Source organism: Drosophila eugracilis, unplaced genomic scaffold (genome assembly GCF_018153835.1).
Source record: "Drosophila eugracilis isolate 14026-0451.02 unplaced genomic scaffold, ASM1815383v1 contig_2154, whole genome shotgun sequence".
NCBI lineage: Eukaryota > Metazoa > Arthropoda > Insecta > Diptera > Drosophilidae > Drosophila > Drosophila eugracilis.
In genome coordinates this window covers 9,811,470-9,835,079 of record NW_024573038.1, presented here as the reverse complement: position 1 = coordinate 9,835,079, position 23,610 = coordinate 9,811,470, and the positions used below count along the sequence as shown (strand labels likewise).

The window sequence follows — 23,610 nt, the reverse complement described above, 5'->3', positions numbered from 1 at the left end:
ATGCAGATGGCTCTAATGATCGAATAAAAATTAGGCAAAGGGTCAATGGCTGTAAATGAGTTTTCTTTGATTTCCTAAATGTTTCCATGATCAATAGCTGATTCCAAATCGGGTAATCAATCAGATTAATGATTTCCGAAACTTTTTATGTTCTTTTAAGGCAATTTGCTTTTCAAATTTCCCACCTTAAAAGCTTTTTAAAAAGTTAAAAACAATGCTAAATACAAACTAGGTACTTCCTATGATTACAGGATCAAATATATGAAATTTTAGGTATCTTAAATGATAAACAAATGACACATCGACATCTCTTACTTGTTTACTTATAAAACCGATTAAAATTCATATTCCACGTTCTCGTGTGTATATCTATCCCGTGATCCTATAACTTGTTTATTCCAGCAAACAAATTAAAATGTATTAACCATTTTATCAGATAAACTTTGACATTTTGAAACTTCACTTGAAAGCTGGTACTCTTCAGCTTTTTTTTTGTCAAATGCTTAGAAGATAAATCCTAATCTGAATTCTTTTTCAACTTATGTATACATTTATGTATTAACTGCGGTTTGTTAGCCGTTTAGTGGGGGGGAATAAATAAGCCCAACTTGCCAATAAATCGTACTACCCGAAGTCCAGTTCAGTGTGCGTGTATAAAACCACGAGCGACGTAAAATAAACAACAATATATGTATAAAGCTACTAGCATTGGTTGTTTTTTTTAAACTTTTTTTTTTTTTTTTTTTTCGTTACTTGCCGCGTCTTTGGATTTTTGAGGCAATATCCGAAACGATTTTTGTTAAATCATACGCCGTGTGTGTATATAAACGAAGACGAGTCTCTTCGGCGCTTAGTGCGGCAACGTCCACTTCGCCAGCTGCATCCCAGCGATCTTTCCCCAAGCACAAGTCCACAAGCCAGTGCAGTAAGTCCAATTCGTCCAAGTGATATTCTGTATGATCGGTTGGTCAATCTGTTCAAAACTGAGAAGCATTCAAGTGATTTTATGTGACTACCTCGTTGCGCCACTAATTAAGGCCAGAAAATAATGTGATTCGATTTAATGTACTGCAAGTGAATGGTCCACAAGTGGACTCGGTGATTACTCAAGAACTTGTCTCAAAAACAGTTTAAAAATGTCAAAAGGAGAGACTAAACTTTATAAAGGAAATTGGTCGTATTTATGGAATAACTTTCAATTTACTTGAAAATAAAATTATAAATATATTAATTTTTTTAAGACAGAACCATATAAGAAACTTCAAAAACTTAAACAATCGTTAAAAATATATGTTTTGAAAAGTTTTAGCAAGTTCCAGTGACATCTTTTAGATATAAGGAAAACCGAAAAAGCATTTGGTGAAATTAAAAAGAAATTTATAAATTTTACAATTCCCAAAATGTAAATAATTAATTGTTTTTTGCCATTAAGAGACCCACGCAGATTCGACCTTGTATTTTACATTTAGCCGGTTATCAAATATGGTGCTAAAAAAGGTAGAAAGTGGAATGTCTGTGACGCAAGTAGTTATATTATATATCCTAAAAATCCATAAAAAAAGAGAATTACAAATATGACAACTTCTGGTTAAACCCGAAATAATACGGATTATAAAATCTCACGGTTTCCAACTGCGTATATCTTTAATTTTTGTACAAATGATCATCGGAGAAGATAAATTGATTTAAGCGTTTCGGGATTATTAGATAGCATTCTTTTTGTAAATTCGTTTACTCGTTTTTGCCTTTCTTTGTAATCATTTAAATGAGAAACAAGTTTCACAGATCCGGTGTTTGAATGTCATTTGCATTTCGTTGTTTATTTGTCAATATTGCTAACTGTATTTTATTTACTTAAGTACCTCGAAATATCGTTTTTTATGACACTCCCCCTTAAGTAAATTAAGAATGTGGCATTTTTATAGCCTATTTTTTGAGTTCAGCAAACTTTTTGGTTGAAATAAACAAAAATATTGTTTGCACTTGGTAATCTATGCAAAGCATCGATAAATACCCAATTAGATGCAACACAAAAATGTAAATTAGATTGCTTATAACATGTCTATTTTCAAACAAACAACAAGCTTACCAAATCGGCGCCTCCCCAAAATTGGCCATAAAAAATCAAATCAAGATGTGGCCATAATAGATAGCCACAATGCAAAAATAGTAGCATTTCACTGATTTGTCAATTGATTTAAAGCCAAATTATGAGAACCAATATTGGAATGTCGGTTAAATCAATCGCCAGCTGGGAGATGATCACAAACGGATTTGGACTATAATATATAGTATAATATACATACGTGCCTATGCATATTGAAAAACCCCGCGGACTAATCACCTGTTCGCCGTGATTAATACCAAGATATACGCCTATTCGAGGCGCTGAAATGTCAAAAGTTCAGGGTGAAGCCATCAATGTCCAAGCTGTTTTTATTAACGCTCAATCGTTAGCCAATACAATTGAATATGATTGCTTATGAACTGGGTAAACACACTCAGGATCCGCGGGCGGAACACTTATTCTTTCTATCATCTTCATATCTTCAGATTTCGACACCCAAATCGCCCAAATCAATAATGGCTTTTTCAAAATTATAATTGACCAATTATTCGTTGATTTCTTAGAACGATGATCGTGTACCTATAAATACACATATTCATATTCTAAAAGTTAGTTGTCTTCAAATCGATATAAGCCATTAATGAGTTTGTCTAACAATTAAATAAATGACCTGACTATTAATCTCTCCTTGGCAAATAACTATATCATGATAACTGGCGAACATAAAAATATGGTATACTTAAAAACAGGTAAAAACATCGAAAAAAACAAAAAAATAAATGAGCAATTTTTTGACATAGTGAACCAATTTTTATCAAATTGGGCATAATTATGCAGTCATATAAAGAAAAAAAAATGTGCAAACTGAGATATCAGGCCAATGCTGTGGGCCACCAAAAACCCAAAAACCAAAATTGGGTCGTCAAAGATTAAGCGAACGGAAAGCTGGGAGCAAAAGAGATACCATATTAATCGTGTTGAATATGAATCGGATGTATGAATGGGCGCTCTTTCATCATCATCATCATCTTGCTAAATTTAAGGTGTTTTTTTACAGCCGCGACGAGGTTTAACATTTTGGAAAAACATGTACATATTAATTATTTCGTGGAACTGAATAATAATCAAAGCAAAGTTAGAAAGGGAATCACTAAAAGAATCAAAGTAAATTATTCATAAACTCAAGTTGATCTTTTATTACCACGCTAAATATTATATTTCGTACCCTTAGGGATGTGTTAATGAGAGATTTATTTATGAGATAGAACATGTATTTACCCAAGGGGCCGCGCAGCATTGAATTGAACTTAAGAGTGACGTAAGAACAAACAGAAGACTTCACACGCCAAATCATCCGTAATCAAATGGTACTTTTTACGTCTCGTTAGGCTAATGCTTGGAATAACCTAGACAAAAGGGGCCACAATGAAAAAGCACCTAATCATCCGGGTCTAACCATCAATAGCAATAGCAACAGACATTCAGCAAAAAACAAAAACCAACAACATAGCCATCCAAATTGCAGAAGCCAATGCCACACAAAAGGCCCCAAAATCGAATCGAAGCCGCTTTTATCAACTGCGGCTAAGCAAATGGGCACTCGTCACTATTTGCTTTTTTCCTACTCCCTTCGTGTGTGAGTGTTGAATTTATGGATTTTGAAATCAGCAGCAGTTTTTTTTTTATATTTCTTTTTCTCTTAAAGGTTAGTTGTATTATTTAAAAAACCAAACCCGTTTTAGTGACGGTGCAGCACCCTCCATTCGTCGGGCAAAAGAGGTCCGGCTGTTCGCATCTCGTGTAAATACTCGACAGGTTGCACTCAACCGTAATTAGCGATAAAGAAGATCTTACCTCACCCAATGCTAGAGATCCGTTGACAAACCCAACGCATGCAAATAACTATCTTGGTTTTCGTCGAATTAATTTTTCGTCACTTCTTTTGATTTGATTTACGGTCTTTTAGATCATACCGAAATCGCCCTTTTTCGCATATCATATGAGTCACTAAAAACGAAGGTTGATCGTGGGATTGAATTACTGCAGAAGTACCGAAATGCCCATAAAGAAAAGAAAAAACAAATTAACAGTTAAAAATTTAAAACTGTAAACAACCTTATTTTCTTGATGTTTATCGATAACAGAAAAGTTTTAAGTTTGTGGGGAAAATAATTTCTGAACTTTTTACGTATTTATTTATATTTATATTTAAGTACTATTTTAACCTTAAGTAGACATTATTTTTCGAACCATAAAATAACTATTTTCTTTATATAAATATTTATTATATTAAAAAGTCAAGGTGCCATTAAGTCATGGAACATTGAGTAAAATTAGGGTTGGTTAACCACCAGATAAGCAATAAACTAAACTACACAACTTCGAAAACCGTAAACAGTAAATGTTATACCATAAATTTATTTAATACCCCTCCACTTATTTCAGAATAAAGTTTAAGACTTACATTTAAGATGGTCAACATCGGCCACATATTCGTGTGGGCCTTGCTCTTGGTAAGTACATGCATTGATCCCCTGTCTAGAAATCATAAAGTTTACGATTATTATTTGGTATAACACTCAAGGTCACTACATCGGGCACTGATCTGACCGATGATGAGGCGCTCAATGATGTTTTAAGCGAACTTGATTTTGACGAATCTTCGCCAAGATTAACTCGCGACACTTCTCTGTCAGCTAAGCACATCGAGAAGATCGATGTGAAATGCGACCAAGGTAATGGTATGATGGTTGAGGTGGAGTTCTCCGAGGACTTCGAGGGAGTCATCTACAGCCAGGGATATTACAATGACCCCAAGTGCAAGTAAGTATTACATAACATTGAACCCGTATATGTACCTGTTTTGTTAATATGTATTTTATTAGCTACGTGAAGGGCGACCGAGGGGGTCGTAGTTTCACATTTACTGTGCCATACGATGGATGCGGCAGCAAGCCCTCGTGCTCCGTATGCGCCTCAATCGAGAACATCCTGATTATCCAGGATGACAGAGATATTCAAAATAGCTTCGATATAGCACGGAAAATATCGTGCAGTCGGGGTGACGAACGTGAGAAGACTGTTTATTTCAAGCCATTTGTGGTGGACATGCTGGAGGTTATTTCCGTGGATACACCAAGTGGTCCTGTAGAGTGCTGGATGGAAATTGGCACGGGATCCCCGCCCAATATCAAACCTATTCAGGGTACTCTAACCCTTGGAACTGACATAACGTTTACCATAAACGTTAAGCATTCGGAACAGGCATGGGATATTAATATACTGCAATGTTATGCCTCCGATGACATGGACTTTGAGGCCAGAACGACGAAGAGATTACAGCTCTCGGACAAGAGAGGTTGTTCGATTAAGGAGAAAATATTTGGAGAGTGGCGAAAGTTCGAAGCGCCTTCCAGTCTAACAGCTACTTACTATAATACTCTGAAGGCCTTCAGATTCCCCGACCGATCTCAGGTTTATCTCAAATGTGACATTGAACTCTGCAATGGAGCATGCAAACGGGACTACTCTTGCGGTAGCGAGAGGTCAGGCCCCTGTCCCGAGGGATCAACTGACCCTCAATGTTTACAGGATCATCTTATTTCTCCAAAGCCTCGCTGCTATCCAGGATCCAGGGAACCAGGTTGTCCAGTGCCCACTTCCCAGCCACCCACAACTATCAGGATACCGATTGCCTCAACTTTCACGCCAAGGCCACGGTGCTATCCCGGATCCAGCGATCCAAGTTGCCCCCAAACTCCAAAAACAACATCCAGTCCCAGTTGTCCTTTGGGCTCAACTGATCCTCGTTGTCGCGTTGGGCCATCGCCAACAACAAAGCCAAGGTGCTATCCGGGTTCAAGTGATCCGGCATGTCAACCAGCTACTTATCTTCCACCAACAACTAGAAGGACTTCAATAAAACCACGTTGTTATCCGGGTTCAAATGATCCTGATTGTCAACCGGCAACACGAGCGCCAGTTACTACATTGAAACCAAGATGTTATCCCGGCTCTGATGATCCTGAATGTCAGCCTGCAACTCTAATACCCCAAACGACGAGAAGGACTCCAATTACAACAACGCGGCCACGTTGTTATCCGGGATCAACAGATCCAGACTGCCAACCAAGAACAAGACCACCAGTTACCACACAAAAGCCAAGGTGTTACCCAGGATCGCCCGATCCGGAATGTCAACCGGCTACTTACCTTCCCCCGACCACAAGGAGATCTCCAATTCCAACAACCAGAACCCCTGTAACTACACCTAGGCCGAATTGTTATCCGGGCTCAACGGACAGTCGGTGCCCACAGAAACCTCCAACGACTCCAAGGCCTAGATGTTATCCTGGATCCCCAGATCCAGCCTGCCAGCCGGCGACTACCAAGCCACCAACGACTCCGCAGCCGAAGTGCTATCCCGGCTCATCAGATCCAGAGTGCCTAAATTGCTATCCTGGTTCACCAGACCCGCGATGTCCCAAGGTTCCTACTACCAAGAAGGCAGGTTGTTTTGAGGGCTCGGATGACCCGAAGTGTCAACCGGCGACATATTTGCCGCCATCTTCTCGCCGCCCTCCCACAATTGCACCTAAGCCAAGATGCTATCCTGGATCAACTGATCCTAGCTGTCCGCAACCAACTCAACCAACAACCAGAAGGACACCTGTAACTACGCCTAGGCCTAGGTGTTATCCAGGATCTGACGACCCAGAATGTCAGCCAACTACTTATACTACTCCGACGACCAGAAGGCCTGTAACTACCTCCAAGCCAAATTGTTATCCTGGTTCGACTGACAGGCAGTGCCCACAAGAACCCATTACGACACCAAAGCCTAGATGTTATCCTGGCTCACCAAACCCTGAATGTCAACCTGCAACTTACCTTCCACCAGCAACTGTACGAACGACGTCCAAGCCAAGGTGTTATCCGGGTTCCAATGATCCTAGTTGCCAACCTCCAACAATTGCACCTAAGCCAAGGTGCTATCCTGGATCAACTGATCCCAGCTGTCCGCAACCAACTCAACCACCAACAACTCGGACACCTGTAACTACTTCAAAGCCAAATTGTTATCCGGGATCAACTGATCGTCGTTGTCCCCAAAAACCACCAACGACACCAAAACCAAGATGTTTCCCGGGATCAACAGATCCTAGTTGCCAGCCTGCAACATATCTGCCACCAACAACGGCAAGGCCAACCATTCCCACAACACAACCAAGGTGTTATCCTGGTTCAAGTGATCCTTACTGCCAGCCACCAACAACAAGAAGGCCAATTACCACATCGAAACCAAATTGTTACCCAGGCTCCACCGATAGTCGTTGTCCACAGAAGCCACCTACGACTCCGCAGCCAAAGTGCTATCCCGGCTCATCAGATCCTGAATGTCTGAATTGTTATCCTGGCTCTCCAGATCCACGATGCCCCAAGGTTCCTACCACAAAGAAGGCTGGGTGCTTTGATGGTTCAGACGATCCCAGGTGTCAACCTGCTACTTATTTACCGCCATCCACCAACCGAACTCCTACAGTTGCTCCTAAGCCAAGATGCTACCCGGGATCAACCGATCCAAGATGCCCGAAAGTGACACAGCCAACAACAAGGGCACCAGTTACTACAGCAAAACCACGATGCTATCCTGGATCTAATGATCCTGAATGCCAACCAGCTACTTATTTGCCTCCGACAACAAGACTTCCTGTGACAACATCTAAGCCCAGATGCTATCCAGGCTCAAGGGAACCTGAATGCCAGCCTGCAACTAGACCACCAATTACCACGTCTAAGCCGAAATGCTACCCAGGCTCCTCTGATCCTGAGTGTCAGCCAGCAACTGTCAGAACCACAATTCCAACAGTTCCGACGACCAGAAGGCCGGTAACTACGGGAAAGCCAAACTGTTATCCAGGCTCCACTGATAGACGTTGTCCACAGCAACCGGTAACGACACCACAGCCAAGATGTTACCCTGGTTCACCAAATCCTGAATGTCAGCCTGCTACTTATCTTCCCCCCACAACGTCCAGAATTACTACTCCTAAGCCCAGGTGTTATCCGGGCTCCAGCGATCCCGTTTGTCAGCCAACCACCTACACGCCTCCGACGACTAGAACTCCTGTAACTACATCGAAGCCTATTTGTTATCCTGGCTCCACCGATAGTCGTTGTCCTCAGAAACCGCCAACGACTCCGCAGCCAAAGTGCTTTCCCGGCTCATCAGATCCTGAATGCCTCAATTGCTATCCTGGATCCCCAGATCCAAGATGTCCCAAGGTTCCAACAACCAGGAAGCCAGGATGCTTTGATGGCTCGGATGATCCGAGATGTCAGCCTGCCACCTACTTACCTCCTACATCTCGTCGTCCAACCACGATTGCACCTAAGCCAAGGTGTTATCCAGGATCAACGGATCCCAGCTGTCCGCAACCAACTCAACCAACAACAAGAAGGACACCTGTAACTACATCTAGGCCTAGGTGTTATCCGGGATCTGATGACCCCGAATGTCAGCCAGCTACTTATACACCTCCAACGACCAGAAGGCCTGTAACTACCTCCAAGCCTAATTGTTATCCGGGATCGACAGATAGACGCTGTCCTCAGGAACCGGTGACGACACAGAAACCTAGATGTTATCCCGGCTCACCTAACCCAGAGTGTCAACCTGCAACTACGGCCAAGCCAAGATGTTATCCAGGTTCAAATGATCCTGATTGCCAGTCGCCACCAACAACTAGAACTCCCATTACTACATCAAAGCCGATTTGTTATCTAGGATCAACGGATAGTCGATGCCCTCAGAAACCACAGACAACTCCAAAACCAAGATGTTATCCCGGATCACCAGATCCTGAATGTCAGCCTGCCACTTACCTGCCTCCAACTACGTCCAAGCCAACAATTCCCACAACGAGGCCAAGATGTTATCCTGGATCCACTGACCCGTATTGCCAACCGAAAACGTATTCCCCGCCGACATCAAGGCCTCCCATAACTACATCGAAACCCAGATGTTATCCTGGCTCACCTAACCCAGAGTGTCAACCTGCTACCTACCTTCCCCCTACGACAGCACGAGTTACAATCCCAACCACTAAGCCGAGGTGTTATCCTGGTTCAAACGATCCCGATTGTCAGCCAACCACTTACACGCCCCCGACAACCAGAACTCCTATAACTACATCGAAGCCCAATTGCTATCCAGGCTCCACCGATAGTCGTTGTCCTCAGAAGCCACCAACGACTCCGCAGCCGAAGTGCTATCCCGGCTCATCAGATCCTGAATGTCTGAATTGTTATCCTGGCTCTCCAGATCCCAGGTGTCCCAAGATTCCCACTACCAAGAAAGCAGGATGTTATGATGGTTCAGATGATCCGAGATGTCAACCTGCCACCTATTTACCTCCATCCTCTCGCCGTCCTCCCACAATCGCACCTAAGCCAAGATGCTATCCAGGATCAACTGATCCCAGCTGTCCTCAATCCACTCAACCAACAACAAGAAGGACACCTATAACTACATCTAGGCCTAGGTGTTATCCGGGATCTAGTGACCCAGACTGTCAGCCAGCGACCTATTCGCCACCGACTTCAAGATCACAGATTACTACCTTGAAGCCTCGGTGTTATCCTGGGTCAAGGGATCCAGAGTGCTCGCCGGTAACTTATGCGCCCCCAACTACAAGGACGCCTGTTACAACTTCCAAGCCAAATTGTTATCCAGGCTCAACAGATGTACGCTGCCCTCAGGAACCAATTACTACACCAAGACCCAGATGTTACCCCGGTTCAACGGACCCTGAATGTCAGCCCGCAACTTATCTGCCACCTACAACAGCACGCACAACGATTCCTACAACCAGACAAAGGTGTTACCCGGGTTCCAATGATCCTAACTGCCAACCGGCAACGTACTCACCACCAACAACTCAAACGCCTATAACTACGTCGAAGCCAAATTGTTATCCAGGATCGACAGATAGTCGGTGCCCACAGAAGCCTCTGACTACACCAAAACCAAGGTGTTTCCCGGGATCAACAGATCCTGATTGCCAACCTGCAACGTATCTGCCACCAGCAACGGCAAGGCCAACCATTCCCACAACACAGCCAAGGTGTTACCCTGGTTCAAGTGATCCTTACTGTCAGCCACCAACAACAAGAACGCCAATTACCACATCGAAACCGAACTGTTATCCTGGCTCCACCGATAGCCGTTGTCCACAAACGAAGCTACCATCGACTCCGCAGCCAAAATGTTATCCTGGCTCATCAGATCCTGAATGTCTGAATTGTTTCCCTGGTTCTCCAGACCCAAGATGTCCTAAGGTTCCAACAACCAAGAAGGCAGGGTGTTTCGAGGGCTCGGATGATCCTAAATGCCAACCTGCCACTTATTTGCCCCCAGCTACTTATCGTCCGCCTACAAGTGCACCGAAGCCAAATTGCTATCCAGGATCAACTGATCCAAGGTGCCCGCAACCTACTCAGCGGACAACCATTAGAACTCCAATTACCACACAGAGATGTTACCCAGGGTCTTCTGATCCCGCTTGCGAACCACCAACAAGAGCACCCATAACAACTGTGAGACCAAGATGTTATCCTGGATCCAATGATCCGGAGTGTCAACCATCGACCTACACTCCTCCGACAACACGGACTCCTGTAACTACTTCTAAGCCCAATTGTTACCCAGGCTCTACGGATAGACGCTGTCCGCAGACACCTGTGACTACGCAAAAGCCTAGATGTTACCCCGGATCCCAAGACCCTGAATGTCAACCCGCCACTTATCTCCCACCAACAACTCCCCGTGCAACGATTCCTACGACTAAGCCTAGGTGTTATCCGGGTTCCAATGATCCCAGTTGCCAACCGGCAACGTACACACCGCCAACAACTAGAACGCCAATTACTACACCCAAGCCACGTTGCTATCCGGGCTCAAGTGATCCATTCTGCCAACCCGCTACTTATCTTCCGCCGACAACAGCCAGCAGGTGTTATCCTGGCTCCAGCGATCCTGTGTGTCAACCTGCCACTACAAGAACTCCTGCAACTACTTCCAAACCCAACTGTTATCTGGGCTCTACGGATAGCCGCTGTCCCCAGCCCACGACACCTAGACCAAGGTGTTATCCAGGATCAACGGATCCCGAGTGCCTGCCAGTGACTACGACAAGAACGCCAATTGCTGGTACCACTCCGGTCTACTGCTATCCAGGATCTATTGATCCACGTTGCCCTGATTCCGGATACAGGGGCACTAGCCGAATTCCTGCCACATATCTACCGCCGCTGAGTGATCCCGGCTACGATAGAACCATTCGGAATGCGAAGACCCTGTTCTTCAATGAAATAAATCACTTGGCCTTCACCGACAACAATGTCTTCGAACTGGAAGATGACGAAAGCGAGTCATCGAGGGTGAAGCGCGAGTTGAAATTCGACGAGGATGACCTCTTGTCGAAGAAAATCATGAAGCGTGAGTCCAGCGAGCAGCCTGCAGAGCAAGAAGTGATTTCCCTGACCCTCGGAGTAAGAACTGGCATCAGTGTAAAATAGTCGTTGAAGGTCTAGTAGATGTTAAGCATAACAATATTATAATATCATCGTACACCGATATGTATTTACCTAGAATGATATTCATTAAATATAAACTATGTACAAATGTACGATCTCGTATATATTCTTTTAAATGGGAGTCAGTTAAGAACTTCAGAACTTACCTATTTTCATATATGTAGTTCAAATTTTATAAAGTCGATTGTACTTTAATAATTTAATTAAATACTTTAGTTATGTTTTAGAACAAACGCTTGAGCCAATTAAAGTAGTTGATTTTAAGACTCCGGATAGCGGCAATAGGAATTGCTTTCAATAGATTCGTGCGGAATCCACTCCTCGTACAGAGGCAATCGGTTCTTTAGGGTCTCAATCTCCCGCAGAATCCTCATCACATTGCCTCCAACCAGTTTCTTAATGGCTGCATTTCCCCACACCCTATCCCGTGCCAATTCTGCAAGCAGAAGGGCATAGCTTTTCGGTGCTCCTCCCAGTCCAATGTGATCCACACCGGCCACTTTGCGTACATAGTTAATGGCAGTGATGGCCTCTCGGACACCCAGTGTACGATCACCACAGCGTTCCAGGTTAAGTAAAATAACTCCACCGTTTTCCGGCAACAGGCTAAGAACATGATCGGGAATGGAAGCTGTGCTGCTGCTATTGCACATGGAAAGTGGTGTGGCATTTGTGAGTAAAACCGGTGCCTTGGCGGTTTTTAAGACTGCCAACATGGCAGCCTCGCTGAGCATCGAAATCTCCACCAGCATTCCCAAACGATTCATCTCGAAAAGCATTGTCTAAAAATTTCAAAAAAAATGGATAAGAAAAGATTTTAGCTAGGTAGCAGTTAGTACTAACCTGTCCGAATTGGTTGAATGAATTCGTCACATTCTCCTCGACAAGATAGTCGGGTCTTCGGATAGCGGCAGCCGCCCAAGGAGTGGTGCATTCCAGACTCGTAATGGAAACAAATCGAGCTCCCAATAAGTAAATGGAGCGCAATACAGCCGTGCTGGTGCCGAGAGCATGGCCACCACTAATCCCCATGAGAACAGCAACCTCGCCACGCAGATGAGTCTGCTCCATCTCATCCGCTGACTCCACAATGTGCATAGAATCCGTGGCGGCAGTAACGCGCTTAGCTTTGTCAATCCCCTCCAGGGTCAGCTGCACTGCGTCCAGATACTGAGCTCCACATGGTACCGCAATGGGCCAAAGGACAGCACCGATATGATTTTGTCGCACCTCGAACAGATTGCTGCTGTTCAGACTCATGGTGCTAGGTGGCTTCCAGGAGCCCTCGATTAAAGGTGACTCCGTCAGCAGGCGACGGATGAAGGCCAGGCGAGCCTCCAAGAGCGACGAGGAGCGTAGTTGAAGAGCCAGCGGAATACCACCAGCCATGGCGATGCAAACGAGCACCAGACCCACTCCTAGTAGAATCTTTCGTCCTCGGGATCTCTCCGGTCGTTCGCCCGAGGACTCGCTGCAGGAGTCCTTCTTGGAACTGTAGGTGGGAATGCCACCATTAGAGCACCTTATCTTCTCATTTCCACCACCAAACTTGGTTATCTCCGCGGGCAATTCGATGTCCGCTATCTCCGTGAACACAAAACATTGCTGTTTGCAGTGCGGTTGATGCTGGTGCAGCGGATGGACCTCCAGGAATTCGCGGCTCGGTACGGGATTCATTGCATCGTCTGGTAAATTATCGGATCAACCAGTCAATTCCCCAAAGCGCAGGTTTCCCTTTTATCCCAAATCTATTCAACAAGCGTGCACCGCGACGAAAGCTTTAAACTGGGATACTATCGATTTTTACCACTTCCTTGCGTATCCTGTCGTCTGGCCAAAAGGCTTCCAAGGACATGCGCGCTAAACAATTATTTTAATCAGTACGCCAGCATCCAAAGTTAAGCGGGTTAATTATGTTTAAAAAACCGAATTCTCTTTATAGACTTACAAATTGGCCATCGCTATTTAAGTTTTAACAATTTCAATCTATTTATATAAACAAATTTTAAATGGTTTACAATTTACTCAAGCAATAAAGAATATGAAAATTATAATACTCCACGAATTCGTATAAATTATTTAGAATAAATTTGGATATTGCAATTGACATAGAAACCGACTTACTTTTCCAAAAAGCTTTATCCTCTAAAATATATTTAGTAATTTGAAATTCTACTACTTTTTATGGGCTGCTATAACGATTTTCATTAATTTGTGTGTTGGTAACGATTCGAGAATGCACAGCACCTGAATCTGATTGGAGATGCAGTTTGCGTTCATGGCGATTTGCACAGCTTGGGCAAATCGTTCCATGCACTTCTGATAGGCAGCATCCGTTTCGGGTACCGTTTTTGTTTCCCGTAGCCGCGTGCAGTAACTCTGCAGAGCTTTAACGATTTGCATAAGATCCTGGAAATGCAGCACTGTCGACTCACCACTACTGACAAGCTGTTGCAAGGCTCGCAGAAGGGAAAGATGGAGATTACTGTAGGCGGTTCGGTTGGAAACCAAAGGAGCCAGGACCACCCATCGCAAGAGTCCTGCTAAGGGAGTGGTGAAGGGCATGGCGATTGCTCCGGCGGGCAACACCAAAGGTTGCTTTGACGCCTGACACAACGTCGGATTTTCCGTCATCCATTCCGTTATGGTATCAAGTAGTGCATCTGGCGGGGCATTTAGAGTCTGCGAACGCTGCTCGTTTAAATACAGATCTGCCACGGCCACCATAAAATTGGCCGCAAAATGCGGACCCACCATGGGCAGCTGCTTTAGTTGTTCTGGCGTTTTCCGAGAGTATGAGATGAAGTCACTCACTATATTTTCAGCTACCTCCAGGCTCAGTGGTGTCTTGCAACCAACTTGTTGCATCCAAGTGCCAGCGGAGGAGAGTAGTGGAGCCACGGATCCTGAAACCGCTGTGCTAATTAGCCGAGACAGCAATTTAGATCGTTGTGTGGTCAAATGACTTCCGAATAGCGATAGAAATATAGCGTTGCGGGTTGCATCTCTTCCTGGTCGCGAGAAGTACTCAATCAATACTATAATCAGTTGAAATTCCTGGAAAAGATTCATTTGGCTGATGGGCACCGCTTGTGATTTTCGCACATCTGCATCCTTGCTCGTTCTTTCAAGGAAAATATACTCTGATATGATTTGCATCACCATATTCTGCTTATTTCGGCTGGCTATTAATGTTTCTGCAATTTTATGATTAAAAATGTGCAAATAAAAGACCACATTTAACTTTACCGAGTCGAGTAAGTGCCTCTACCGCACACGTGGGATAGTTCTCCAGCTTCATATCGCCCTTTCTCGGCATGGACTTATTGTTGTCCACCGACAAAGACATTTTAAAGTTCTTTATCTATTTTAATAACCAACGCCTGGTTTAAGAGTATGTCAAAAGCGCATAACAAAATAAAAACAAATCGTAAAATTAGAGGTGGAGCATATTTCGATTGGCGATTCGATAACTCACAGCTAAATTAATTTTTGTAAATTTTAGCAGCGGTCACCCTAAAACCAATTATCCGTTTTATCCGCCAATTTAGGCAGATAACATTTATTATAAATTTAAATTTGTGTTCAACAGGTATAACAATTATTTTAAACCATTTTTAATTTAAATAAACAATTTTAATTTAAAGTATATTTTTATTCGTTTGTTGTAGATATTTGATGTGAGCAATATGGTAAATATCATTAATACATTATGCTGATAAAAAATATTATTATAAATAAACACATAGATTCTAAAGTTTTCTACTGGTGTAACACTTAACATAATTGCTTAAAACATATAGTTGAAAAGGCAATAATTTTTTGAATGGTAAATTTACTTAGGGATATCTTTTGACATATGTAGGAGGATATTTTGAAATTTAATTCTTATCTAAAATTTGGAAATACGGAAAATGTAAGAAATGTTTAATGAAAATTTGTGTTTCACAGCCGATTTCAATACTGACTTACATTGCTAAAATTAACTTATTTTACATATTCTACTTAGTAAATATTTACAACTACAAAATAATTGACATGGATCTTTATTATCCGGTAATAAACTCATTGCCATAAAATGATCTACATATTTGCAGACTGTTTAACCTAACTAAATAAATTTATAGTTACCAAAAAAACGCATAAAATTGACCAAATAATAACAAAAACCAACCAGGCACTGGACTTGAAAGGGCTTTGAAAACGATTGACTACGCCGCTTCCCAGAAGCTCTGAGCAAGTGCGCCTCGAGAAATAAACCAGGAATACCGGTATTATATATTGAATGCCAGTGCCTGCATAGGTGCCAGTGAATGCCACCAAACTGGACAAACTCTCTGTAAAATATGTGATACAAAACGGTGGGATTATAGCAAGAAGTGGAAAGCATAGACGCACAATAACACCATAGGATTCATATTGCGACATGTCCAGGAAAAGGGATTGAAGATTGTTCTTTAGTGTTATGGCCACAATGGGAAAACTGGTGGACAACGTGAAAATGGGGAAGAGTGCCAAAAAATAATCAATGCAAATTAATAGACCAGACCAGAAGTCTATGTAGGCCACATCATAGGGTAGGAAATCCAATGTGTAAAGGTCTTCGATTCGCTCAAAGGCAAAAATACCTGTCATGGCTAGTAAAATGTAAAATGCACAAATAATTATATAGTCGATTGAGAGAATTTTCGATACCATCGACTTGTGTCTGAGGGGAGCCAATAAACTGGGCAGTGAATGGTGGCACATAAAGGAGTAGACACAAGCGCCGAAAAGCGCAGGAATACCATATACGTTAAATGTTTCCGGATGGCCTTTGGCACCTCTTGAAATCAACAGTTTCAGCGATATGCAGATCATTAATGTAAAAGCTGTAATTAGAAATTTGTTATATTATCTCTCGACTCGAAATATTTTCACAACTAACCCATCCATCGGAAAGCAGCTGTGAGCATTTGCAAGTATTTCGTTTTTTGAACATTAAAATAAGCAAATGGACCAAAGATCAATGTGAATCCAATTAAAAACACTCTGTACATGCTTAAGCGGGATATCGTATGTTCTTTCCAACAGGGCTGATCAGTATTATTCTCAAAGTCTCCTGACCAATACATTAAAGTTTTAGTGTCCGTTCCATTTGTATGGTCGCTGTTAACAAATTGTAAAATGTAGAGATATAAACAAATTCTCTTATATTTTTTTTTGTTTCCAATTACTCACCAAACGACGTCACGCAGACTTCTTGCCACGGCGGCAGAATATATGCTCAGATCCCCGTAAAGATAAACAATCAGGCATAGATAGAACATAATGCGTCCGAATTCGTTGAAGAAGAGTGTTGCCATTTCGCCTAGTTCGAATTTGTGTGAGAGTTGATAATAATGGAACTCCCGGTTCTGAATAGTCAACGGAACCCGTTCGAAGTCTCCAACTTGATCATTTCCCGATTGCATCGAAACCTCATCTGCATTATCGTCGTTTTCACTGTTCTCCGCAGAGCTTCGACTTTGGCGCAGCGCCTGAAGAGTTTGCCAATTTCGTATGGCATTTGCACAGGCCATCGCCTCGATGATAAAGGTAACCGTCATATAACTAATGATGGCCAGTAGAACAATAACGATAAGAGACAACATCCATCCTGCCCTGGCAAATACTCCGGGTAGCGTTAGAGCTCCAGTTCCAACGATAAGGTTAAAAATGAATATGAAGCCAACCTGTGGACGAAAAAGGATTACTCACGGAGCGACAGGTGTTCCGTTTTAGAAATCCAAAAATATGTGCACACGAAGCAGAAACAGTTTAAGTGGGCGTAGTTTGTGCAGCCTTTCCTGTTTTCACATATGAAATAATAGTCACTGCACTTTTTGAGTCGTTGACTTCATATCACAAATGCACATATCTTTGTGAACTATTTAAAACTAGAAATTCATTGCACAAGCATCAAAACAAACACGCAACATATGTATGTCCTTTGTTTTGGTGAAAGGAATCTGCACTTTTATTTTTTAGTCCTCACCAAATTTGAATACGTGGGTGCGGCCTCCCGGCCATTGACAAGACGAGGCATCTTTAAGCTGGTTCTTTGTCTTTCTAGTAGTCTTCTATCCAATCAAATCAAATGCTCAACAAAAAAAGAAAACAATAATAGACATGCAGAGCAGATTGTGCATTTGTCTAGTGTGGCCGAAGAAACCAAAAAGGCTAATGCATAAAATAGTATATTAAAGCCGGAAAGGGCGCGAAATTTAAAAATTATCTGAGAAGACAAATTTGCGATTCACGGCATTTTTAATTAATAAAATAAATGACTTCCTTAAAAACTATCAACAATTCGAATTTATTTCAAAATAATTAATTTGTCTTCTAATATATACATTGCACAACAAGCGAGGGTTTTGTGAATAATAAGCTGAACTAAAATATCCAGGCTTCTAGAAATGTTCGATTTAGAAAGGCTTTTTCATGGTTTTACTCTTTTGGGGCTACATTAGCGTTTTGCCTTTTTTTACGGTTTTCCAATATACTCGTGATAAAGAACTCGCCCGCTTTGTAGGAGCTCCGAACCAGAGGACCACTGGCCGTATATAAGAAGCCTAGTTCGTTTCCGCGCTCTTCCCAGTGTTTGAACTTCTCGGGCGTAACATATTCGATAACCTTAAGGTGTTTATTCGTCGGTTGCATGTACTGACCCAAGGTCACACAATCCACACCAGCCTCTCGCAGATCCTTCAAAGTGTTCTCAATCTCCTGATCTGTTTCACCGAGGCCCAGCATAATGGAACTCTTTGTAATGAGATTGGGATTGAATTTCTTTGCTTCGGTTAGCACCTGCAGAGTTTGACGGTAGTGAGCGCGTCTATCCCGCACATAGGGTGTCAGTTTTTCCACCGTCTCAATGTTGTGCGCATAAACATCCAAGCCGCAGTTGGCAATCGTCTCCACGCACTCAAGATTACCTCGGAAATCTGGCACCAGACACTCCACAAAAATGTTTGAGTTACTACAAAATAACAAATTTTAAATTTGTTATCATTTTAAATATATTTAAGCTATTTACCGTGCTTTTATTTCCCGTACAGTTTCAGCTATATGTTTTGATCCGCCGTCCGGCAAATCTAGAATGAAATTGAAAGAGATTTAAGAACGGATTAGTTAAAATCCTTTTCAATGCTTACCATCACGATCTACTGAGGTCAGGACAATGTAATCCAGACCCCAGGAAGCAATAGCCGTAGCTGTGTTCACGGGTTCATTGACGTCCAGCGGTGGTGGTTTACGTGCCGTCTTCACCGAACAGAAACGACAGCCTCGAGTGCAAGTATCGCCCATGAGCTAGAAATTAATGAAATAAACATGAGATTGCAATTTTTATAAAGCAAATAATTAAAAAGAAAACTGAAACCATTTACGGAATTTTAAATGCTATAAAGTCGATGAAAAAATGGGAAACTGCACAATTACAAGGGAATAGTTTAGGAGAAAATATTTTCAAATTTCCTCCATATTGCCAATGGAATCAAATATAGTCTCGAGTGCTTGAAAGTGCCTTAGCATACATACATACGTATTGCCAAATTTTCAAGTGACTAAAACTGTGGAAAATTCTGAAACAACCTAGACCTTGATAGTGAACATGTTCGGTTATCAGCAGAGGTCACCAGGGGGTCTGTTCCCTTACCATAATCGTGGCTGTCTGCGTTCCATGCTCGCCGCCACCCCAGCACTCGCCGATATTGGGACACCGTGCCTCCTCGCAGACGGTGGACAGCTTGAGCTCCCTCATCTGTGCCTTGATTTTGGCGTAGTTCTTGCCAACAGGAATCGTGGTTTTCAACCAGGGCGGCAGTCGCAGACGTTGCTCTTCGCCCTTTTCGCGTCGCAGCTTTCCCTCGTAGTTTTCCCATTCACTTTTTGAGTATTCCGGATTCTGGACAAAGTCCTGGAAATTGGGTCCCTTGGAAAGGCGTTCACGAATCTCTTCAAGCTTTTCCGCATTTGTTGATGCCGCACGCTACATTATTCAATCAGAATTAGTTGTTTTTATATTTGATTTTAGGATATTTTACATACGGTGACAATTACTATTGGGGCTTCCACGTGTGATTTTAATGCTCGCAACATGGTGAATTCTAATTTTATGTGCAAAATCAATTATTTATCACGGATTTATTTTGTTTGTCGAATCTTATGAAATAATTAGTGCGACCTTTTTACACCTCGCTATATTTTAAGCGGATCAGCTGATTGCTGTTCTTACTATTTGTAAGTATTAAAAAAAATACAAAATAGGCGGAATCGAATTTACCACCTGGTAACACTATTATGAGTCGCTTCTCCGTCAAAACAAAAGAAAGTTTTTCCAAGCTACATTTACTTTGGCTCCAATAATTGTAAGCATTTCCGGCTCGTTTCATTAATATATCTTAATCGGTAGTGATCCCCCTTGAAGTTTCCATCCCACAACTACGGCTTCGCAGGGGGAGGCGTCCAGCGCTACGGAGGCGAACGAACGCACACCACTGATGGCTGCTGTTAATCTCCAGGCTTCGTGCTCCTCCGGACTCGCCTCCGGAGACGATGCCAATATGGGCAGCCAGAACGGCGAGGCGGAACGTTTGGAACGTCCTCCAAGGCGGCAACAACAGCGCAATAACTACGGATCCGGCAATCAGGATCAACCGGATGCGGTAAGTTCCCAGGATAGTTGGCTAAAACTACTGCTAACTATAGTTTCTATTTCTGCTAGGCTATACTTGCAGTTCCCAATGTGGTGATGCGGGAACCTGGCGGTTCACGCCCTTCAAGACTGACTGGTGGCGGCGGAGGTCCACCCACAAATGAAATGGAGGAGGAGCAGGGTCTGAAATACGGCGCTCAGCATGTGATCAAGTTGTTTGTTCCCGTCTCCCTGTGCATGCTGGTGGTGGTGGCTACCATCAACTCCATCAGCTTTTACAACAGCACAGATGTTTATCTGTAAGATTAGCTATATTTTGGTCAGTCTGCTGTATTATCCTCACAAGAATATGTATTCTATTCCAGCCTTTACACACCATTCCATGAGCTATCACCCGAACCAAGCGTTAAATTCTGGAATGCCTTGGCCAATTCTTTAATCCTTATGAGCGTGGTTGTAGTGATGACCATTTTGCTAATTGTTTTGTACAAGAAACGTTGCTATCGCATCATCCATGGCTGGCTGATACTCTCCTCTTTTATGTTATTGTTCATCTTTACGTACTTATACTTAGAGTAAGTAGAAAGAAATTTAATTTACTTCTTGAATAATATTGATCTTATATTAGAGAACTTCTTCGAGCCTACAACATACCTATGGATTACCCCACTGCCCTGCTGATTATGTGGAATTTTGGAGTAGTCGGAATGATGTCTATCCATTGGCAGGGCCCTCTGAGATTGCAGCAAGGGTATCTTATATTTGTGGCTGCCCTGATGGCCTTAGTGTTCATCAAATATCTGCCTGAATGGACTGCATGGGCTGTTCTAGCTGCTATTTCTATTTGGGGTGATTTTGGATTTAGTTTTCATCCTTTTGTTTTTTTGATTTGTTTTCTAAATTATTTACAGATCTCATAGCTGTTCTTTCCCCAAGAGGACCTCTTCGAATACTAGTAGAAACGGCCCAGGAGCGTAATGAACAAATCTTCCCCGCTCTGATCTACTCATGTAAAAATGACTTCTTATATATATGTATCACCTTTGTTCTTAATTAATATTTTTGTAGCTACTGTTGTTTATGCACTTGTGGGCACTACTACGAACCAGCAATCGCAGGCCACCGCATCATCATCACCCTCATCCAGCAACTCTACCACGACCACGAGGGCCACGCAAAATTCTTTGGCTTCGCCGGAGGCAGCGGCGGTTAGCGCCTCACGCTCAGGTAACTCCCATCCTAGACAGAATCCACGGGATGACGGAAGTGTACTGGCAACTGAAGGTATGCCACTTGTGACTTTTAAAAGCAATTTGCGCGGAAACGGTACATATGCATTATATTATTTTATGATTTATCTTCTCTCTTAATGTGTACTTGCTTATTTGGCATTTCGCCTGTTTTTTGTACTATTTTGTATTTATTGTATTGTTTAGTTATGTTGGGCATATGGTATAAAGCGCTGCTAGTAGTATATCATTCAAGATCAAGCCGCGAAATTGTCACTTTATGTCAATTTCAAAGCATGATGTTAAATCCATTCTTTAACCCAAAATGTTTTTTTCAGCCGAAGCTGCGGGTTTTACACAGGAATGGTCAGCCAATTTAAGTGAAAGAGTGGCTCGTCGTCAGATTGAGGTTCAAAGTACTCAGAGTGGAAACGCGCAGCGTTCAAACGAGTATAGAACAGTCACAGCTCCAGATCAGAATCATCCGGACGGACAAGAAGAACGTAAGTATTTGAAGTAAAACCATTTCAGTATTTTAATGATTAATTTTTCCAAGGTGGCATCAAACTGGGACTCGGCGACTTTATCTTCTATTCGGTATTAGTGGGCAAAGCCTCTAGCTACGGCGATTGGACGACCACAATCGCTTGCTTTGTGGCCATCCTGATTGGACTCTGCCTCACTCTCCTGCTTCTGGCTATTTGGCGTAAGGCGCTGCCCGCGCTGCCTATCTCAATTACCTTCGGATTGATATTCTGCTTCGCCACCAGTGCGGTGGTCAAGCCATTTATGGAGGATCTTTCGGCCAAGCAGGTGTTTATATAAACTTAAATCAAAAGACAAGGACATACCAAATGTCTCACAGTATCATAGTCTAACAAAGCTTTTTGTAATCCACTTCTTTATTTAACAAAATGCATAGTAACAACTCCAACTAACTATTGCTTGCGCTTGATTATTGTTTTGTCCACTATGTTGATGAGCCAGCCAGGTTCAAGGCCATAAAATATTTGCCTGGGATCCTTGGCGGTGTTAAGCATTTCGAAGGCGGAATCTTCTTCAATTTTGGGTAACTGATAGCCGTACTTCTGGGCCAGCACCAGCCTGTCTTGGCTGATTTCCTCGGGGTTGGCTAAGTAACCGCGATTTTTGGGATTCGTGTAGTAGTCCACGGCGTCCTGAGGAGGCAGCATCCGGCTGGGAATAGGCACTCCCTTTTGGAACCACTTCTTAGGATTCGACAGCATGTGCAGGCTGCGAGGGTCATAGTAGGCGGTACGGATCACTCCGCCGTTTTTTTCGATAGCTGCTATGACTGCTTCGCTGGCATGTTGCACCTCAATGTTGATCTTGGCCTGGAAATTGTCCAGTCCATCATCCGTGAGCTGGAATCCGTATTCCATTTCAGCGGGTTTCAGATTCAAGAGACCAGAATTGCACAGTGTACTGATGTCGATGGGCTGGCTGATGTCTATCCTGTTGGTGTCTATGAGCACCTGCAGCTGCAGCAGTGAAATAGGCGGATACTGGCGCTTCATGTGGTGTCCCTTGTAGTAAGGCTCATAGGGGAATCTCAAGTAGAAGGGCTGATTCCCTGTCTCATAACCCAGCCGCATGAAATTCTGCCGCTGTCCGGATCCCTTGTTGCCCGCTCCGTGCTTGTCTCCGCCGTGCTGCGCCCTGCCACGCTTGTCCTGCCGGCAAATATAATATAAGTTGACGTTCTATTTACCAATTGCATGTTGTTATTTAACCACTCACATTCTGTTTTGAGTTTGGATTTGGTCGCAAATTGCCAATCTGCACGCGCGGCAAAGTGCGCAATAACTTTAGCGCCTTATCCGAAGTTTCTCGCAGGTGTGCCATGACCAAATTATCTTAATTTATTTGATAAACTCAAGTTTTTCTGACGAAAAATTAAACTTAACACGAGCAGATGACAAACAGCAAACCGCAGCTGGTCAGTTTAGAAATACCAACAGGTTAAAATACCATAATTTAGCAGAAATTTAGCGATATTTATAGTTTTACCAGTTTGA

The 23,610-nt window shown here is 42.8% G+C and overlaps 7 protein-coding genes across 9 annotated transcripts; 2 read left to right on the top strand and 5 right to left on the bottom strand.

Annotated features, from left to right (window-relative positions):
* The first annotated feature begins 737 nt into the window (after window positions 1-737).
* LOC108114454 (mucin-2) lies at window positions 738-11,757 on the top strand. The gene is made up of 4 exons (XM_017225454.2): window positions 738-925; window positions 4,514-4,581; window positions 4,653-4,891; window positions 4,954-11,757. Exons 2-4 carry the CDS (start codon window positions 4,540-4,542, stop codon window positions 11,645-11,647), a joined length of 6,975 nt encoding a protein of 2,324 aa, XP_017080943.1. The 5' UTR covers window positions 738-925; window positions 4,514-4,539; the 3' UTR covers window positions 11,648-11,757.
* Window positions 11,690-13,476, bottom strand: LOC108114455 (dipeptidase 3). Its single transcript, XM_017225456.2, has 3 exons — window positions 12,509-13,476; window positions 11,812-12,447; window positions 11,690-11,716 (listed from the first exon to the last, which is right to left on the bottom strand). The coding sequence occupies exons 1-2, from the start codon at window positions 13,340-13,342 to the stop codon at window positions 11,926-11,928; spliced, it is 1,356 nt and encodes a 451-aa protein (XP_017080945.1). The 5' UTR covers window positions 13,343-13,476; the 3' UTR covers window positions 11,690-11,716; window positions 11,812-11,925.
* Window positions 13,477-13,576: 100 nt separating this feature from the next.
* LOC108114456 (uncharacterized protein C7orf26 homolog) lies at window positions 13,577-15,105 on the bottom strand. Its single transcript, XM_017225457.1, has 2 exons — window positions 14,915-15,105; window positions 13,577-14,862 (listed from the first exon to the last, which is right to left on the bottom strand). Exons 1-2 carry the CDS (start codon window positions 15,012-15,014, stop codon window positions 13,841-13,843), a joined length of 1,122 nt encoding a protein of 373 aa, XP_017080946.1. The 5' UTR covers window positions 15,015-15,105; the 3' UTR covers window positions 13,577-13,840.
* Window positions 15,106-15,299: 194 nt separating this feature from the next.
* On the bottom strand, window positions 15,300-17,844 carry LOC108114728 (transmembrane protein 104 homolog). The gene is made up of 4 exons (XM_017225836.2): window positions 17,682-17,844; window positions 16,886-17,379; window positions 16,593-16,813; window positions 15,300-16,536 (listed from the first exon to the last, which is right to left on the bottom strand). The coding sequence occupies exons 1-4, from the start codon at window positions 17,730-17,732 to the stop codon at window positions 15,773-15,775; spliced, it is 1,530 nt and encodes a 509-aa protein (XP_017081325.1). The 5' UTR covers window positions 17,733-17,844; the 3' UTR covers window positions 15,300-15,772.
* Window positions 17,845-17,986: 142 nt separating this feature from the next.
* On the bottom strand, window positions 17,987-19,890 carry LOC108114468 (lipoyl synthase, mitochondrial). The gene is made up of 5 exons (XM_017225475.2): window positions 19,736-19,890; window positions 19,344-19,676; window positions 18,841-18,997; window positions 18,723-18,780; window positions 17,987-18,665 (listed from the first exon to the last, which is right to left on the bottom strand). Exons 1-5 carry the CDS (start codon window positions 19,784-19,786, stop codon window positions 18,134-18,136), a joined length of 1,131 nt encoding a protein of 376 aa, XP_017080964.1. The 5' UTR covers window positions 19,787-19,890; the 3' UTR covers window positions 17,987-18,133.
* Window positions 19,891-19,963: 73 nt separating this feature from the next.
* LOC108114464 (presenilin homolog) lies at window positions 19,964-22,509 on the top strand. 3 transcript variants are annotated; one of them, XM_017225471.1, is made up of 9 exons: window positions 19,964-20,055; window positions 20,115-20,352; window positions 20,412-20,641; window positions 20,708-20,917; window positions 20,971-21,191; window positions 21,254-21,352; window positions 21,411-21,569; window positions 21,910-22,074; window positions 22,128-22,509. In XM_017225471.1, the coding sequence occupies exons 2-9, from the start codon at window positions 20,188-20,190 to the stop codon at window positions 22,394-22,396; spliced, it is 1,518 nt and encodes a 505-aa protein (XP_017080960.1). In that variant the 5' UTR covers window positions 19,964-20,055; window positions 20,115-20,187; the 3' UTR covers window positions 22,397-22,509. The 3 variants fall into 3 exon arrangements, with proteins under 3 accessions (XP_017080960.1, XP_017080959.1, XP_017080958.1); XM_017225470.1 differs by having other exon boundaries at window positions 21,411-21,626; XM_017225469.1 differs by having other exon boundaries at window positions 21,411-21,668.
* LOC108114469 (39S ribosomal protein L15, mitochondrial) lies at window positions 22,456-23,541 on the bottom strand. Its single transcript, XM_017225476.1, has 2 exons — window positions 23,333-23,541; window positions 22,456-23,265 (listed from the first exon to the last, which is right to left on the bottom strand). The coding sequence occupies exons 1-2, from the start codon at window positions 23,435-23,437 to the stop codon at window positions 22,510-22,512; spliced, it is 861 nt and encodes a 286-aa protein (XP_017080965.1). The 5' UTR covers window positions 23,438-23,541; the 3' UTR covers window positions 22,456-22,509.
* Between the last annotated feature and the right edge of the window lie 69 nt (window positions 23,542-23,610).

Excerpts from the sequence above, each read along its gene's own strand:
- LOC108114454 (XM_017225454.2), top strand. The coding sequence starts at position 4,540 with ATGGTCAACATCGGCCACATATTCGTGTGGGCCTTGCTCTTG. Across the intron at positions 4,582-4,652 it reads TCGTGTGGGCCTTGCTCTTG|GTCACTACATCGGGCACTGA; the intron begins GTAAGTACATGC and ends ATAACACTCAAG. Across the intron at positions 4,892-4,953 it reads TACAATGACCCCAAGTGCAA|CTACGTGAAGGGCGACCGAG; the intron begins GTAAGTATTACA and ends GTATTTTATTAG.
- LOC108114455 (XM_017225456.2), bottom strand. The coding sequence starts at position 13,342 with ATGAATCCCGTACCGAGCCGCGAATTCCTGGAGGTCCATCCGCTGCAC. Across the intron at positions 12,448-12,508 it reads CATTCAACCAATTCGGACAG|ACAATGCTTTTCGAGATGAA; the intron begins GTTAGTACTAAC and ends TGAAATTTTTAG.
- LOC108114456 (XM_017225457.1), bottom strand. The coding sequence starts at position 15,014 with ATGTCTTTGTCGGTGGACAACAATAAGTCCATGCCGAGAAAGGGCGAT. Across the intron at positions 14,863-14,914 it reads AGAGGCACTTACTCGACTCG|AAACATTAATAGCCAGCCGA; the intron begins GTAAAGTTAAAT and ends ATAAAATTGCAG.
- LOC108114728 (XM_017225836.2), bottom strand. The coding sequence starts at position 17,732 with ATGCCTCGTCTTGTCAATGGCCGGGAGGCCGCACCCACGTATTCAAAT. Across the intron at positions 17,380-17,681 it reads CACCCACGTATTCAAATTTG|GTTGGCTTCATATTCATTTT; the intron begins GTGAGGACTAAA and ends TTTCGTCCACAG. Across the intron at positions 16,814-16,885 it reads AGTCTGCGTGACGTCGTTTG|CGACCATACAAATGGAACGG; the intron begins GTGAGTAATTGG and ends ATTTGTTAACAG.
- LOC108114468 (XM_017225475.2), bottom strand. The coding sequence starts at position 19,786 with ATGTTGCGAGCATTAAAATCACACGTGGAAGCCCCAATAGTAATTGTC. Across the intron at positions 19,677-19,735 it reads CCCCAATAGTAATTGTCACC|CGTGCGGCATCAACAAATGC; the intron begins GTATGTAAAATA and ends TGAATAATGTAG. Across the intron at positions 18,998-19,343 it reads CGCAGACAGCCACGATTATG|CTCATGGGCGATACTTGCAC; the intron begins GTAAGGGAACAG and ends ATTAATTTCTAG.
- LOC108114464 (XM_017225469.1), top strand. The coding sequence starts at position 20,188 with ATGGCTGCTGTTAATCTCCAGGCTTCGTGCTCCTCCGGACTCGCCTCC. Across the intron at positions 21,192-21,253 it reads AGCTGCTATTTCTATTTGGG|ATCTCATAGCTGTTCTTTCC; the intron begins GTGATTTTGGAT and ends AATTATTTACAG. Across the intron at positions 22,075-22,127 it reads TCCGGACGGACAAGAAGAAC|GTGGCATCAAACTGGGACTC; the intron begins GTAAGTATTTGA and ends AATTTTTCCAAG.
- LOC108114469 (XM_017225476.1), bottom strand. The coding sequence starts at position 23,437 with ATGGCACACCTGCGAGAAACTTCGGATAAGGCGCTAAAGTTATTGCGC. Across the intron at positions 23,266-23,332 it reads ATCCAAACTCAAAACAGAAT|GACAAGCGTGGCAGGGCGCA; the intron begins GTGAGTGGTTAA and ends ATTTGCCGGCAG.